At 39.7% G+C, this 14,538-nt stretch overlaps 1 protein-coding gene and 2 long non-coding RNA genes across 3 annotated transcripts in view; 1 reads left to right on the plus strand and 2 right to left on the minus strand.

Annotated features, from left to right (window-relative positions):
- Nucleotides 1-14,538, plus strand: part of LOC119722751 — a 51,993-nt gene that overhangs the window by 33,882 nt on the left and 3,573 nt on the right. Inside the window, exon 3 of the mRNA XM_038193050.1 lies at nucleotides 12,657-12,834. Within this exon, the coding sequence (XP_038048978.1) occupies nucleotides 12,753-12,834 (82 nt within the window). The 5' untranslated portion in view covers nucleotides 12,657-12,752. The remainder of the gene's footprint in view (nucleotides 1-12,656; nucleotides 12,835-14,538) is intronic.
- LOC119722752 lies at nucleotides 6,671-8,731 on the minus strand. Its single transcript, XR_005270476.1, has 2 exons — nucleotides 7,172-8,731; nucleotides 6,671-6,783 (listed from the first exon to the last, which is right to left on the minus strand). It is a non-coding gene; the product is annotated as an uncharacterized LOC119722752 (long non-coding RNA).
- Nucleotides 8,767-11,963, minus strand: LOC119722753. The gene is made up of 2 exons (XR_005270477.1): nucleotides 10,761-11,963; nucleotides 8,767-10,365 (listed from the first exon to the last, which is right to left on the minus strand). It is a non-coding gene; the product is annotated as an uncharacterized LOC119722753 (long non-coding RNA).

The raw sequence follows: 14,538 nt of genomic DNA on the forward strand, positions 1-14,538 counted from the left end.
CGTCGGGTGAGTTATTGAAAATCAAGAAAATATCAAGAAAACGCTAAACCGCTGATACGAAATGGCCAAGACGTTAGTGCGAGTAGGCCCGCTGCTCTAGTTGTTGTGCCGATGGAGGGCGCACTATGCAATGTCCACTATCGATCACTAGCGTCTGGGGCCAAGACTAGTCACGATGATGCACGACGCTTTATGTTCGAGACCGACTTACTGTTCAACTAAACCCATAAGCAGGTGCAGACCTCAGATATCATACACATGCAAATATGAGGTCTGAGGTGACAGCAATCAATGGATCCACCTCCCACAATATTGTCTAATCAGTCTTCAAACCCTCACCCTCGGGCTCGGGTTAGTGCGAATTACAAGCCGGTCCTGTTCTCTGATTGCAAAACCACTAGTTCCCTCGCATTGGCCAAAGAGTGAGAAGGCCGAACGGAAATTACATGCTGGCCCTTCGCACCTGGGCAAAGCATTGCCCCATTATGCACTCACTCCCCCATCGCCAAAGACCTGGGGAGTTTTAAATTAAAGATGTATCTGTGAACGTAGTTGTTTATATTTTTGTTTTAATGGTCCAAAGTATACATGTAAACCGAATTCATCGAACCAATTTCATGCTATGACCGTCGACAGTGACGACGATCTTAATTAGCTGAGGTAGTTGAGGTTGTTTACCTTATATTAATGATTCATGTCATGAAGAAATGCGCGCTGCCGCTTTCCTTCAAAGTCAATATCCACACACCGACGTGTAATTTTTTCAGCCTTTTCTTGATTCTGTCTGATGCGCTTTCCTCGCAGCATCATCATATAGGCTTTTTTGTGTTTGTCTTTGTCGTTCTCTCTCTTCTGGGTTTTCAGGCATGCAAACTCTATCTTAAATGTCCCTTTGAAGCACAAAGAAGGTTTAATCGATTGTGAGCCTGAGTTACGCATTGGTTGATATTCAGGGCGAAAATTATTATTAAGGGAAGGTTTCCAGCTATAGGAAAAATGCCTCTGTTATTATGGCTGCTTCGCGTATGCTGACATACTCTAATATCACATCTTACGAGACTGCCAACGATTCCCAAGTTAATTAGCCTACAATTGCTACGGAAGAGAAAGGAACCTAACCAAACTAGTCTTGGTAAATAATAGCATCCAAACGTTTCCTGTCTGGTTTCCCCTTCAACGAAATTCCCTTTAAAAGAAAAACTCTGTCTTCCGACCAGAAAGGTTGGCCACTTAGAATAGAATAGTCGCCTCGCTGGTGAATTGATAAGGAAGCGGACACAGCTGCGCTCCGAGTCGCACTTCCGCCGCAGTACAACTGCATGATTGACAAATTATTCTTTCTCGTCCTTTATTCACCCTCGACAAAATGGCGCTGAGCATGCAGGTCTCGCTAATTTGAATCTTTGTACCAAACGCCGACTAGTCTAGTCGCAGACTAAGGTGTTGCTCCTATCCGTGTTGGTCCGGTAATATGCATGATCTTAAAGGGGGCCCTGCGATGTAATTTGTTTAATGCAATCCTTAAAACAAACCTTTGTGTCCTATTTAATCTTATTTTCAATTTTTATTTTTGCATATCAAAGTTACGTTGGTGCCTTTTTTGGTTTTCATGCTCATGCAAATTTACGTATTCAGGAGCAAAAGTGTGTCATTTCAGGCAGAAACCTCAATGCTGCAACTATTTCAGCACCAACAGTTGCAACAAATTTGGATATTTTTGCTGTGTCGGGACTTTGCTTTTCTTTGGTGATTCGTTGTTTCAATACATGGCAGTAAGACAATTAGCAAACTTTTTTTTCATAAATGTTTTCAATAAGCATATTGTTAGGTTCAAAAAGAAATTGATCACAACGTGGAATAAGCGTTGGATTTAAGGTGACGACATCGCGACAGCATATCGACATCTTTTCCATGTCGATTTAGTGGACAAATCTGCACATCGATCAAGCATCGTTGAAGGGACGTTTAATTAATATCGGATTTTGGTTGGTCGGTGTTTCAATTTAAAGTCAACGTTGAAACAACATTGCATACGTATCATTGAAACAACGTCTTGAAAAATACGTTGAATTTACGTTGATTTATAGTATTTCGACTTCGTGACGTGATTTCGACCAAAATGTAAACATTAAAACAACGTAGTGTGCCTGCGGGGAAGCATTATAAAAATAAGACTGAAACAGAATCACAATGTGTTTTCCATAGGGGCTCGATTTTCAATTTCTCAAGATCTGAGTAGGCCTATTGACCTTACATTTTGTCAAACCCCCCCCCCCCAAGATAATGTATTCTTGTTGGTTGCTCGCCTGTGGTAGACACCATAATTCCGAGTCTTATCATACATTATTAAGAATTTTGGACATTCTCTGGCGTTCCTACATCGATGGTAAGCCTGACTGGCCAGTGGCAGAGCGTACAGTTAATTAGAGCTAAGGTCGTCAGTAAATTACCTAGCGTGTAAGATACGGCTAGAAATGAATAATGGCATTGAGCAGGTTGATCAAGGTAATGGTCAGTTAAGCCCATCGCAATTTTTAATAATTTGGACACGCCACGGAAACTCACCGTGATTAAATGAAGCGGCAAATTTCAAAATTTCCTGTCACAGGATTCCACGGCTTCTTGTCAACTGTGCTTACAACGCCTGTGCTTACAACGCAAGCACGAACATTCTTTGCCAACGCACGTAGCACAGCATCCTAGGCATGCGCGTGAAGATGTTGTGTCATTGTGCTAACCACTGATTAGAAGGAAAACGCTGTTTATTACAGGAGATTCTTTGCTCACGAAAGGCAGAGCCGTATACCGTTTTACGAATACCGCCATCTTGTGGTCACGTGGTAATCTCAGGGGGACATTTTGATAGAATTGCTTCCCATCGTGACATTGTTACCTGAATATGATTGGACGTATTTCTATTGAAATGCCTCCTGAGAGTACCTCATGCCCACAAAGATGGCAATATCCGTAAAAGACGGACCCGCTATCCAATGTTGTTGGGCATGTCTTGCACGATCGCGAGGTCGAACGACCGAGAATCCAGATTTTATGCTCGAATTTCACTGATCGGCTGATCAACGCGGTTTGCAAGCGGTCACTCCCTACAGGTAGTGGTTGGAGCGTACTGCTCGACACCCTGGGAACGAGGTTGCATTTGCCAGTAAATGAAACAGGGCTATTGAATCATTGATTGTACTGCGCATGCGCCGTTGAACAGATTTACACTGAAAAGTCACGTTTGAGGGTAAAGGCCGGTACTCCACTCGAATTTAAGTGCGAATTCGTTAAGGTAAACGTCACTATGAAAGTTCAGTGTTGACGTCATGAAATTAGTCTGAGTATCACCCGTTGTCCAGCGGAGCCCTCTCCGTAACCAACGTCTGGTACATTATACACGTTATGCGTGCCAGTCAATCGAAGTCGACTTTAGAAATTGTGACGTCAGTTCCGTCAAAAATGTGAACTAAGCTGTGGATTGGTCTATTTGGCTGCTATTTGTAATACAACAACGGGCCTACCGAAGACCTGATATAAGCGCCCGCTGAATGGTCAAGACGCAGTCTTGTTTTGTATAATTAATCGCCGAATCTGCTCATATATCGTAGGCCCTTGCTGTGCAACGGGATGTAGAGCCTGACAGCTGACCCCCGGTGGCGCGCTTCTGGACCCCTCGTACAGGAAAAAAAACGTGTTAAGGCGGAAATTTTTAAACTTATTTTTGGTACATTGATTTCCGAAGATAATCTCCCTCGGAAAAGTTTTTACTAGAATCCCAATTTTTGGAAACTGAAAAAAATGGCATAACGTGAAAGAGAAATATCGTGCCAAAAATGACCTATCACTTCCGAAGATCTAAAATACCTGTGAACTAGTGGAATGTTGTGGCAGTCGTTGGGAAAAACTGAAACTTAAATAGGAGACTAAAATGTCTTTTGGGACACACAATTTTTTAAATAAACTTGAAGGACTAATTCTCATTTATAAACAAATCTAAAATTACCATTAATAAGAACTGTATTCAAGCAAACCCGACTAAATGTAGAATCCATCGGATGTAGGTAGGTAAATCTCCGCGTCCTTTTTATTTTCGTTTTCAAGGGAGTAGGCGATGTGAAAACAAACGTGATCCAACAAGGAGACGTATAGGAATACGAATGCCAAGATAAAATTCCAACATGAATGTTTCTCGGTGTGATTAGGGTTAGAAATCATTGTGTCAACAATAATTAAAGCAAGAGAAAGGGCAGCGCCGTGTAAAATGCCCATAGAAGGGTCGCTGAGGGGTCCGGAAGCTTAAAGACAAAACGGCGTACTTTCAGGCTCTCTTTCATAGACTATTCTAGCTGAGAATTCGCAAAAGTTGAATGCATTTCAACTCCGGCGAATTTGGCAGTGAATGTTTTGCGAGGTCAAATTCGCTTCGAATTTGCATTCGCGATTTTTTTCACGTTATTAATATGAAGCGGACTTTAAGGGGGATAGAACTCATAAGTTCAGTGTGACACCTGTGTCAAACGACTTTGTAAATCCTTTGTTATTTATCATTTGAAAAGTAATCGACTGTGGATTTTCAAATATTTCGCAATCCTCGGTGCTGACTGACATAAGCTTGAACGACAGCAGGAGTTATTGATCCGTGCGAGTGTCTCTTTGCCTTGCCGACAGCCACGATGACACTCGCCGATGAATATTGCATTAATGAAGACCTTACTCCGCACAATCAATGCCCTCGTATATACCGTTGTCAAGACAACTCCTAATTCAGTCTGTAGACTTTTATGATCATTTTGGCCCACATCACATTAGGCAGTCGGGTCAGAAAAATACAAAATGTGTGAGATTTGCCATTTACTGCGGGGCCTTAATGGATCTAAATACAGTTGCCTTGGCAACTAGTCAGTCTGTACACTTTTATGATCATTTTGGTCCGCATAAAGAAAAATACAAGACGTGTGAATTTTTGCCATTAGTGTTGGGCCTAAACTGATCTAAATACAGTTGCCATGGCAACTAGTCTGTGCACTTTAATGAACATTACGGTGCAAATTACATTAGTCATTCTGGTCATACAGATAAGGCAGTCGTGTAAATGTAACTTAAGATGAGTGAGATTTACCATTTACGTCACGATTAATGTGATCAGTTGCATGTAGCCACAACATATTCATTTTGCTGCACATGAATTAATACTGCATTTCCACTGTCAGATAAAATGTTCAAGTATGTCACTTTCATATCCTCGTTGGCATTACTTTTGGCTCACTGCTCCATGATTTGACATCGCAAATTTGTTTTGCAGTGTGTGTGACATTTGTTTACTCGTATTCCGATCGTCTGACAGTCTTATGGCTTCTTGCTGTCAAATCACCATTTGCCTATATTTCGTCCCACGATGAAAAGTGTACACGCAAATCACTATTTGTGTTCATTAGGTTGTTGAATTTAATTTTTTTTTTTTACAGCTCTTAGGCGAAGTTAAGGCAAAGAATAACTATTAGCCTTAAGTTATCAGGAGACTTTAATAACTACCCCCTTTCCATAAACAGGGGGTGGGCGCAGTGGTTTCTTTCCTAGCCTTCCATTTCTATGGCGCGGTTTTTTTTACGTGGCCAATGATCGAGCAAACCTTTCTCCCACAATGTTTTCAATGAGTACATTTTCGGGTTCCCAATTTGAATAGAAAACCCCTAAACTGAACAGTTTCTTCCCGAGATGACATCACAGCAAAAGAAGTGCACTTTTCAATAAACCTTACCAAAAAAGGATGTCAAATAGTTTTCATGCAGTTAAGAGGAGTAGAAAGTTGCACAAATGTGGGAAAAAAAAATCATCGCATGGACCCCTTTAATTCACTAGATGTCCCGGTGTAGCAAATGATTCCGTTATCTATCGTTTTACGACTTGACCAAAAAAAACCGCCTCGGAGGCAACCGCGTACGGGCTTAATAGATAATCCAAGATGTTCAAATCGTAGCTCGACTGGTTGATTATTTTTGATTATAGTTTGACGGATGCCAAAGCGGGCCCAAAAAAAATTGCCGACGATAGATTTTTGTTTGTCGTCAGGTATTCATGAAATTATTTATCTAAGATTGTAGCCTGTAGGAATGGGGGATTACAGGATCGGAGACGTTAGCGAATAGAGATTGACTTCGCGAGAAGAGCAGGGGCAAGGGGAAATCCCTTTCTTTTTTTCTTTCTTTCTTTCCTGATTTCGAACAACATTCAACAGCACACGCGCCAGAAACGGATGGGCAAAACAGCAATTTACACAAACATAAAAAACCTTTTACATACACACAGTAGAAATTTAAATTAAAAAAACCCAAAATTAAAATAAAAAACCGTTTAAGACATCAAAACATTAAAGGGCACAATGAAATGAATCAGGCTCACTCTGGGCCCGACTCTTCAATCCATGACAGTGGACCCACATTAAAGAGCAAAAGTGGTGTTCTTTAAAGTTTGCCTGACAAAAAAATTGAAACTAAAAAGGGACTGGCTAAAAATATGCGGAATACATTGAAGAATTCGACAAACAATGGACTTGTTTACTCTACGGCATTTCTGAAGCTTTTTGAAGGTTGTTGTCAAAAGAGTTATTTGATATTAAGAGACAAAGTTCCCCCAAACACCAACAATATGCACAGAGGTGAAATGTGCTTCAAATTGTAACCGAGCTGGAAAGGTTACGCAGAAATTTGAAAGTGACACTGGGTATATATTCCACTATAAATTGATCAAAATTTTATTACAAAAAAACGACAGTCATTCTTCAGCAGTCTGTAATAACAGAAAACAGAAGAATAGAAATTAATTTATTTACAAATATACAATGACTATGAATCCAATATTCAATTATTTAATTATTTGAAATAAACATCTCTCCTTATCCTTGGCTATCTTTTATCTCGAGAAATTGCTTTACTGGTTCTATAAACCTCAATTTCCATTGATTTGTTCCATAGAAATGTTTTTGCTGCGAATTTACAAGTACATTTCTTAGAGAGGCATAAAAATATTAAAGGCATAAAAATTTAATCAAGGAGAAATAATCTCCATAAGCACTTGCTATGCAATAATTTTACAACACATTAATCTCCAAATCTCCAAATCTCTAAATCTCCAATCTCCAATTCACATTTCAAGCAATAATGTTTTACACACGTACCCAAATATTATGGATGCTGGATAAGGGATACACTGGTCTACTCGAGAAGGCTTCTCTATTTGTGACCACTCAGGAACCACAGAACCACAAGCAGTAGCTGTAATAAAATTACTGTACATATTAAGTAATCTCATAAATACTAATAAATGTTTCGATGAAGGAATATTAAATAATCATCAGTGCCATCAAAAAGTTTCATCTCCACAGTACATGTGTACACATCCGTAGTTATTCTATATTGATGAATTTACAATGCATTTTATACCGTACATCTATATCTTAACATTTGTTTGTTTAAACAGTAAGGCTCATAAAAAGAGTATTCAATATTCTGTATTCGTACATCCATCTATATGTCTCATGTGTTTCATTTCAGGCTAAAACATTCTATTATTTCTCTTTCCATCCACGCTATCCAAATTTGAGTTCAATAAAGTGCATTGACCCTATAATTCAACATACAAGAAACATGTATTTAGGATCGAAGTATGTACAAGTATACAGTCAATATTACCAGGAGGTTCGGTATCGAAAATTCAAGTCATCTTATGCACAATTTTCATATAGACTTGGCTTTCAACCTGGGATATTTATTTCATGGCATAAAAATGTTTCATACAGACTTGGCTTCCAACCTCGAGTATTCATGGCATAAAAATGTGTCGTAAAGTGCTATTTAAGATAACATCAAAATTTACGAAGTTGAAACACTTACCGGAGCAGTTGCGGCCTGTGTACCTATGCCTCGGGATGTTTGGGCAACTACACGATATGCATGTACATGATATGTGTATGCACATGCGGCGTGCTAACCATGGCAAAACCACGTGAGAAACACAGCAAAATATAGACAAGCTGGCTCGCAATAAGGTGTGGCTGGCAGCAGCAACGACAAGCAGTCAAGTGACCTACCCATGCTTGCTTACTCTCCAAGAAAACTAGCGAAAAATTCACGGAATGTGCGTCCGAAGCCCTATGCTTTTGAGACACTGCACGGAATAAAAGGCTTTTTCGCACTGCATGTCATATGCAAATTGTTACGCAACTGTGTATGCTCTATTCAACGGAAAACACAAGAGGGCGCTCGCAATGCTTCGACAACTTTCGCATCGCTGTTTATGCTAAAAATATAAGACATCGACAAAGAAATATTTTACAGACGGGACCTGGCAGCATAATTACAGGAATTTAAGTCTGGCCGGTCACAATCATCCGGGATTAAAAATTGTGTAATGAAAAATATTCTCAAAAGACAAAAAAATTATCTTGGCAGCTCTAGACTGAGTGAGACAGTGGACAAGAGATGTTTACTTAAAAAAAATCCTTCACCAGTTCTTCAGAATGAAGTTGGACTATGATAATATGTACACATGGTCGAGAGCACGATAAAAGAATGTCCACCACTAGTATATGACTAGTGAAATGAGATGACCTCAATGGACCTTAAATCTAAAACTCCCAATTTGGCCAATGATCAGACATACGAAAGCCCTAACTAAATGAAAATCTGGCTATCTGTTTCTCAAAATAAAACATTCCCTAAAAAAACATCCATAATATCAGTATAAAATGGCAAGATAGTGTGGAATGGTGGGATAGAGAAAATGGTAAAAATATGGTCCATCTGTAGCATGTCGCTGGAGAAATAGAGATTACATTTATCTCAATTGGTCCAAGAAACCTAATTTCTCAAGATGATCATATACTACACTATCCTTCACTATAAAAAAATCCAAGCATCTGGCTAACACCTACATGTATTTTAAAAAGAAAATCCTCAACATATACTTACAGGGCCTCTTTCATCCCCAACCTAAACATGTTTATTTATCCACTTTGGGTTAGCTAATCCCAAAAATATAGTGGTTAAAACGAAATTAGGACATGAAGAGAATAAAATTTACCAAATACTGGCTACTATCAATACGGATAAAAGGACTGTACAGTTTAAGAATGACATACAGGGTCTGCATTAGATCTATCCTGGGTTTTAAATGTACAGGTGTCATTCCTCCAAAAGTCTCAAATCTAGAGCAAATACTCTACTTTCTGCGACTATGAATTCAATATGTTTCAACCAGAGACTACAACTAGTTATGTGAAAAAATCAATACACGGACAATACAAGTACAGGCAGCATGAGCAAGCAATTAGCATGCATCACCTTAACACGCATTCTACGCAGCGTCGGTAAAGAAACAGATACGATATGCTACAGCGGTTCGCGGATACGAGAGACTGAGCAACAAGCGGGTGGTAACTGCTGTGAAGACAGCAGGGCAGGGAGAGAGGCATGAGGTACAGAAGCCAGAACTGTCCCTGGAAAGCTTAAACCTGAAGATATAAAAAGAAATAAACTACCACGGTGTTACTAAAATGTTCACACAATATATGAGTATATACTCAAATGTGAAATATCTAAAGCGTCATCTCCATGGCAAACTTGATTTTACCAAAATAGCTGATCTTCAATCGGACCAATCAAACAATCAATCAATCTGTTCTATGTATGTGATAAAGCTGTGTCTAACATGCAAAATTTACGATTGTCAAAACGACATGCTCAGTGGCTACAAGTTAAAATACAAATGAATGTGCAATATTAAAATGTTAAAAATCTTGACTGCAAGACACTGTTCCCAGTGAATATGTTTACAGTTCACCATATGTGAAAGAGTTCTGTAGCTGAATACTAGCAGCACACTCCACGGCCGGTCGACTGAAAAACAGGTAATGGTGAAGAATGTCTCTCCAAGCTGTCTCAACGACTGGGTGCCGAACTGTGGGGAAGATGTGTGAAGCTAAGAAGGCTCTCCGAGAAGATGTGTGTAGCTACATGGAAAATACTCTCACTTCAGACGAACATCTGGGCAGCTGTCTGTCCGGAGACTAGATGATGTAAACGCACTGCTGCAGCAAACCACCCTTCAGATCAAAGATGCTTCTCTCCAGAAGGTTGTCATCGAAGATAATAATGATGATGATGATGATGATAATAATAATAATGACTGTCGTTTGTATTTGATCAAAGTGTCACAAATTAAGATGTCTTTTATGACATCCTGCCGACTACGCCATTTTTGTAACCGAGCTGGAAAGGTTACGCAGAAATTTGAAAGTGACACTGGGTATATATTCCACTATAAATTGATCAAAATTTTATTACAAAAAAACGACAGTCATTCTTCAGCAGTCTGTAATAACAGAAAACAGAAGAATAGAAATTAATTTATTTACAAATATACAATGACTATGAATCCAATATTCAATTATTTAATTATTTGAAATAAACATCTCTCCTTATCCTTGGCTATCTTTTATCTCGAGAAATTGCTTTACTGGTTCTATAAACCTCAATTTCCATTGATTTGTTCCATAGAAATGTTTTTGCTGCGAATCTACAAGTACATTTCTTAGAGAGGCATAAAAATATTAAAGGCATAAAAATTTAATCAAGGAGAAATAATCTCCATAAGCACTTGCTATGCAATAATTTTACAACACATTAATCTCCAAATCTCCAAATCTCTAAATCTCCAATCTCCAATCTCCAATTCACATTTCAAGCAATAATGTTTTACACACGTACCCAAATATTATGGATGCTGGATAAGGGATACACTGGTCTACTCGAGAAGGCTTCTCTATTTGTGACCACTCAGGAACCACAGAACCACAAGCAGTAGCTGTAATAAAATTACTGTACATATTAAGTAATCTCATAAATACTAATAAATGTTTCGATGAAGGAATATTAAATAATCATCAGTGCCATCAAAAAGTTTCATCTCCACAGTACATGTGTACACATCCGTAGTTATTCTATATTGATGAATTTACAATGCATTTTATACCGTACATCTATATCTTAACATTTGTTTGTTTAAACAGTAAGGCTCATAAAAAGAGTATTCAATATTCTGTATTCGTACATCCATCTATATGTCTCATGTGTTTCATTTCAGGCTAAAACATTCTATTATTTCTCTTTCCATCCACGCTATCCAAATTTGAGTTCAATAAAGTGCATTGACCCTATAATTCAACATACAAGAAACATGTATTTAGGATCGAAGTATGTACAAGTATACAGTCAATATTACCAGGAGGTTCGGTATCGAAAATTCAAGTCATCTTATGCACAATTTTCATATAGACTTGGCTTTCAACCTGGGATATTTATTTCATGGCATAAAAATGTTTCATACAGACTTGGCTTCCAACCTCGAGTATTCATGGCATAAAAATGTGTCGTAAAGTGCTATTTAAGATAACATCAAAATTTACGAAGTTGAAACACTTACCGGAGCAGTTGCGGCCTGTGTACCTATGCCTCGGGATGTTTGGGCAACTACACGATATGCATGTACATGATATGTGTATGCACATGCGGCGTGCTAACCATGGCAAAACCACGTGAGAAACACAGCAAAATATAGACAAGCTGGCTCGCAATAAGGTGTGGCTGGCAGCAGCAACGACAAGCAGTCAAGTGACCTACCCATGCTTGCTTACTCTCCAAGAAAACTAGCGAAAAATTCACGGAATGTGCGTCCGAAGCCCTATGCTTTTGAGACACTGCACGGAATAAAAGGCTTTTTCGCACTGCATGTCATATGCAAATTGTTACGCAACTGTGTATGCTCTATTCAACGGAAAACACAAGAGGGCGCTCGCAATGCTTCGACAACTTTCGCATCGCTGTTTATGCTAAAAATATAAGACATCGACAAAGAAATATTTTACAGACGGGACCTGGCAGCATAATTACAGGAATTTAAGTCTGGCCGGTCACAATATGTATACTCTTGAGGTAATTAAATTTGATATCGTTCACGCAGCTGCTGCATAACTCAGCTGTTATCTTTTCTTAGCGATTGAATAGTTCCATAATGATACACCTGTACTGTACATTATTATCAATAATAATAACCTATATCAACCGTAAGGGAATTGTAACAAGTTTACAAAGCAATGTGTATGTAGGGAACAAGGAGATAAGGACATATCTGGCCAGAGTGTTTCTATAACAGTCGTATACGAACCAGATAATAACGACGAAGGATTTTAATATAGATTGGCAGATCTAGAGCATCGAGCCGGACTTCGACCTTTCCGTAATGTTCCCCTCCCCTTACTCTTAAGTGTCCAGCGCTATTGCGGCATGATTTCAAGTAATTGGCCGCAATTCCTTGTCCCACGACATATACCATTGGCGGCAGACCGCAAGATGTCTTAAAATGGATGAGAAATATGACACGTGTCCCTCAGTTTTCCCTCCTTGAATTGCTCACCTTTCCATCTCACATCTCTCTGCGGAATTTGTCCCTTTTTTAAACTGTTTGCACTTAAAGCACTGTGAGGGACGAGTTTATACTCAATGCAAAAATGCGAGGTTGGATCTACGAAGGGGCTTCGCGTTAATACACGTGCAAACTGTATAGAATTCACCATGATTAACCCTCCTTGTTTATGCATGCACTAGGTGGAGATGCTACAGAGTTGGGCAACACTGGGACATGCAGGGTAGTGATGCGCCGATGACGGTTTGGGCACTCGGCCGGCAATATGAGCGATTGGGATGGAGAATCTGTCGCCGAGTCCGCCCGTTGAACCGCCGTCCCCTTGGGCCGAGAGACGCTTATCGCAAATCGCGTGCGAAGGTAAGACTAGATAAGGGCCCCGCGAAGACCGCGGCGGGATTTGATGAGGGGACGGGGGAACTGGCAAAGATTTTTTTGGTCAGCTATAGACTAATGTACATAATTTTACGATCATTATGGATGGGAAAATAAGAGGTGCTGAATGACGACCAATGTAACATAATCCACGGTATTTGCCCCCAAAAAGTACGATTACTTCGCTGCCACATGATTGCATTCGTGCATATAATTCTTTTCATAGATTATATAGTATGTTCCCGAGAAATTCTGTTCCCGTGAAAAACCAGCGTGTATGTCAGTCAAAGGTTGTATTTAACACAATTTGCACTTTAAAAGAATAATAAATCTGAGTTGATGTTTAAAGGTAATGTACAACATTTGCAAACATAAAACAATTACCTTACCATTTTTTCCCTCAAAATACTTGAGTGTAAGTGAATATAGGCCTAATAGTCTCAAGCATCTTGTGAGATCATGTGGTCACTCCAACGATGTTCGGCCGACCATCGTTCAAACAAACTGACTTTTGCCCCCAATTTGCCAAATCTAGTCTGGTTCTCTGCCGTGACAATGTATAACTGCTCCGTTTCGTCTGAAGTAGTGTCAGGGAACCAGACTACAACAACAGCATTTTTTGTCTTTTTTCCCCCAGCGTCTAACACAAAACTTTAAACTAGTCAGTGTATCAACACGTGCTATACTGACCCCAAATCCATCCATTTCTCGAAATCACAGCAAATGCAAATGTTGTATGTTACCTTTAAGTTACGATTATTTTGATTGAGAAATGGCGGTAACACCATACATGGTGTCGGGGTCGCTCTTACTATGAATACAGTTGACCATTCATAAAGTTAGTTTATATGCAAGACAATTTCACGGTGTGATGGACTGAGCGTTCAAAGTGTCAATTCTAAATCAGTTTCGCGGGTCGACAGCACTGCTCCCTTAATTGCTGACAGTGGGTTGGCTGTGCTTTATCTCAGCATTGTAATCATGTCAACCCAGGGGCGTAGCACGGTCATTTTTATTGGGGGGGTAAAATTTTTTAAATCCGTTGTGAAATGTAGACAGGTTTTTTCCTCCGGACACTTGGCCTCTGTAAAATAAAAAGGGGGGGGGGGGGGGGGCTGGTACCACGACAATTTTGCACACAAAGGGCCAATATATGGTGCTTTTCAGGGCGATACATGTGCGAAATTCAGAAAAAAGCATCCAAAACGGCAGATGCCACAAAAAAGGCCACTTGTTCAGAAAAAAGGGTACTTCGTAAACAAAAAGGGCACTCTTTACAAATTATTGGGGGGTAAGCCCGTTGAAAAAAGGGCATTTGAATGGAAAAAGGCAGTCTTTACAAAATATTGGGGGGGGGGGGTTGGTTGGTTTTTTTACCCCCCCCCCCCCCCGTTGGCTACGCCTATGCAACCACAAGTTAGACTTGACTCAAGTTGAATTTTTCATAAGTTGATATCCACCTCAACCGCTGCCACCATAACCAGCCCTAACGAACAGAAGCGCGACAGGTGTCACATTAACACACGTGATGCGAGCCATATTAGTACGCGTACAAAATAATGTACATGTATGTGTAGAATAACATGTTCCTGCATGCATTTTCTTCATCTGGGATGCATGCAATGTCGGAAGTCAAAAAGTTCGACTTGATTACTCTGCATTCTGCTCTGCAACAGCTTAACGGCTGTG

Source organism: Patiria miniata, unplaced genomic scaffold (assembly GCF_015706575.1).
Source record: "Patiria miniata isolate m_02_andy unplaced genomic scaffold, ASM1570657v1 HiC_scaffold_16, whole genome shotgun sequence".
NCBI lineage: Eukaryota > Metazoa > Echinodermata > Asteroidea > Valvatida > Asterinidae > Patiria > Patiria miniata.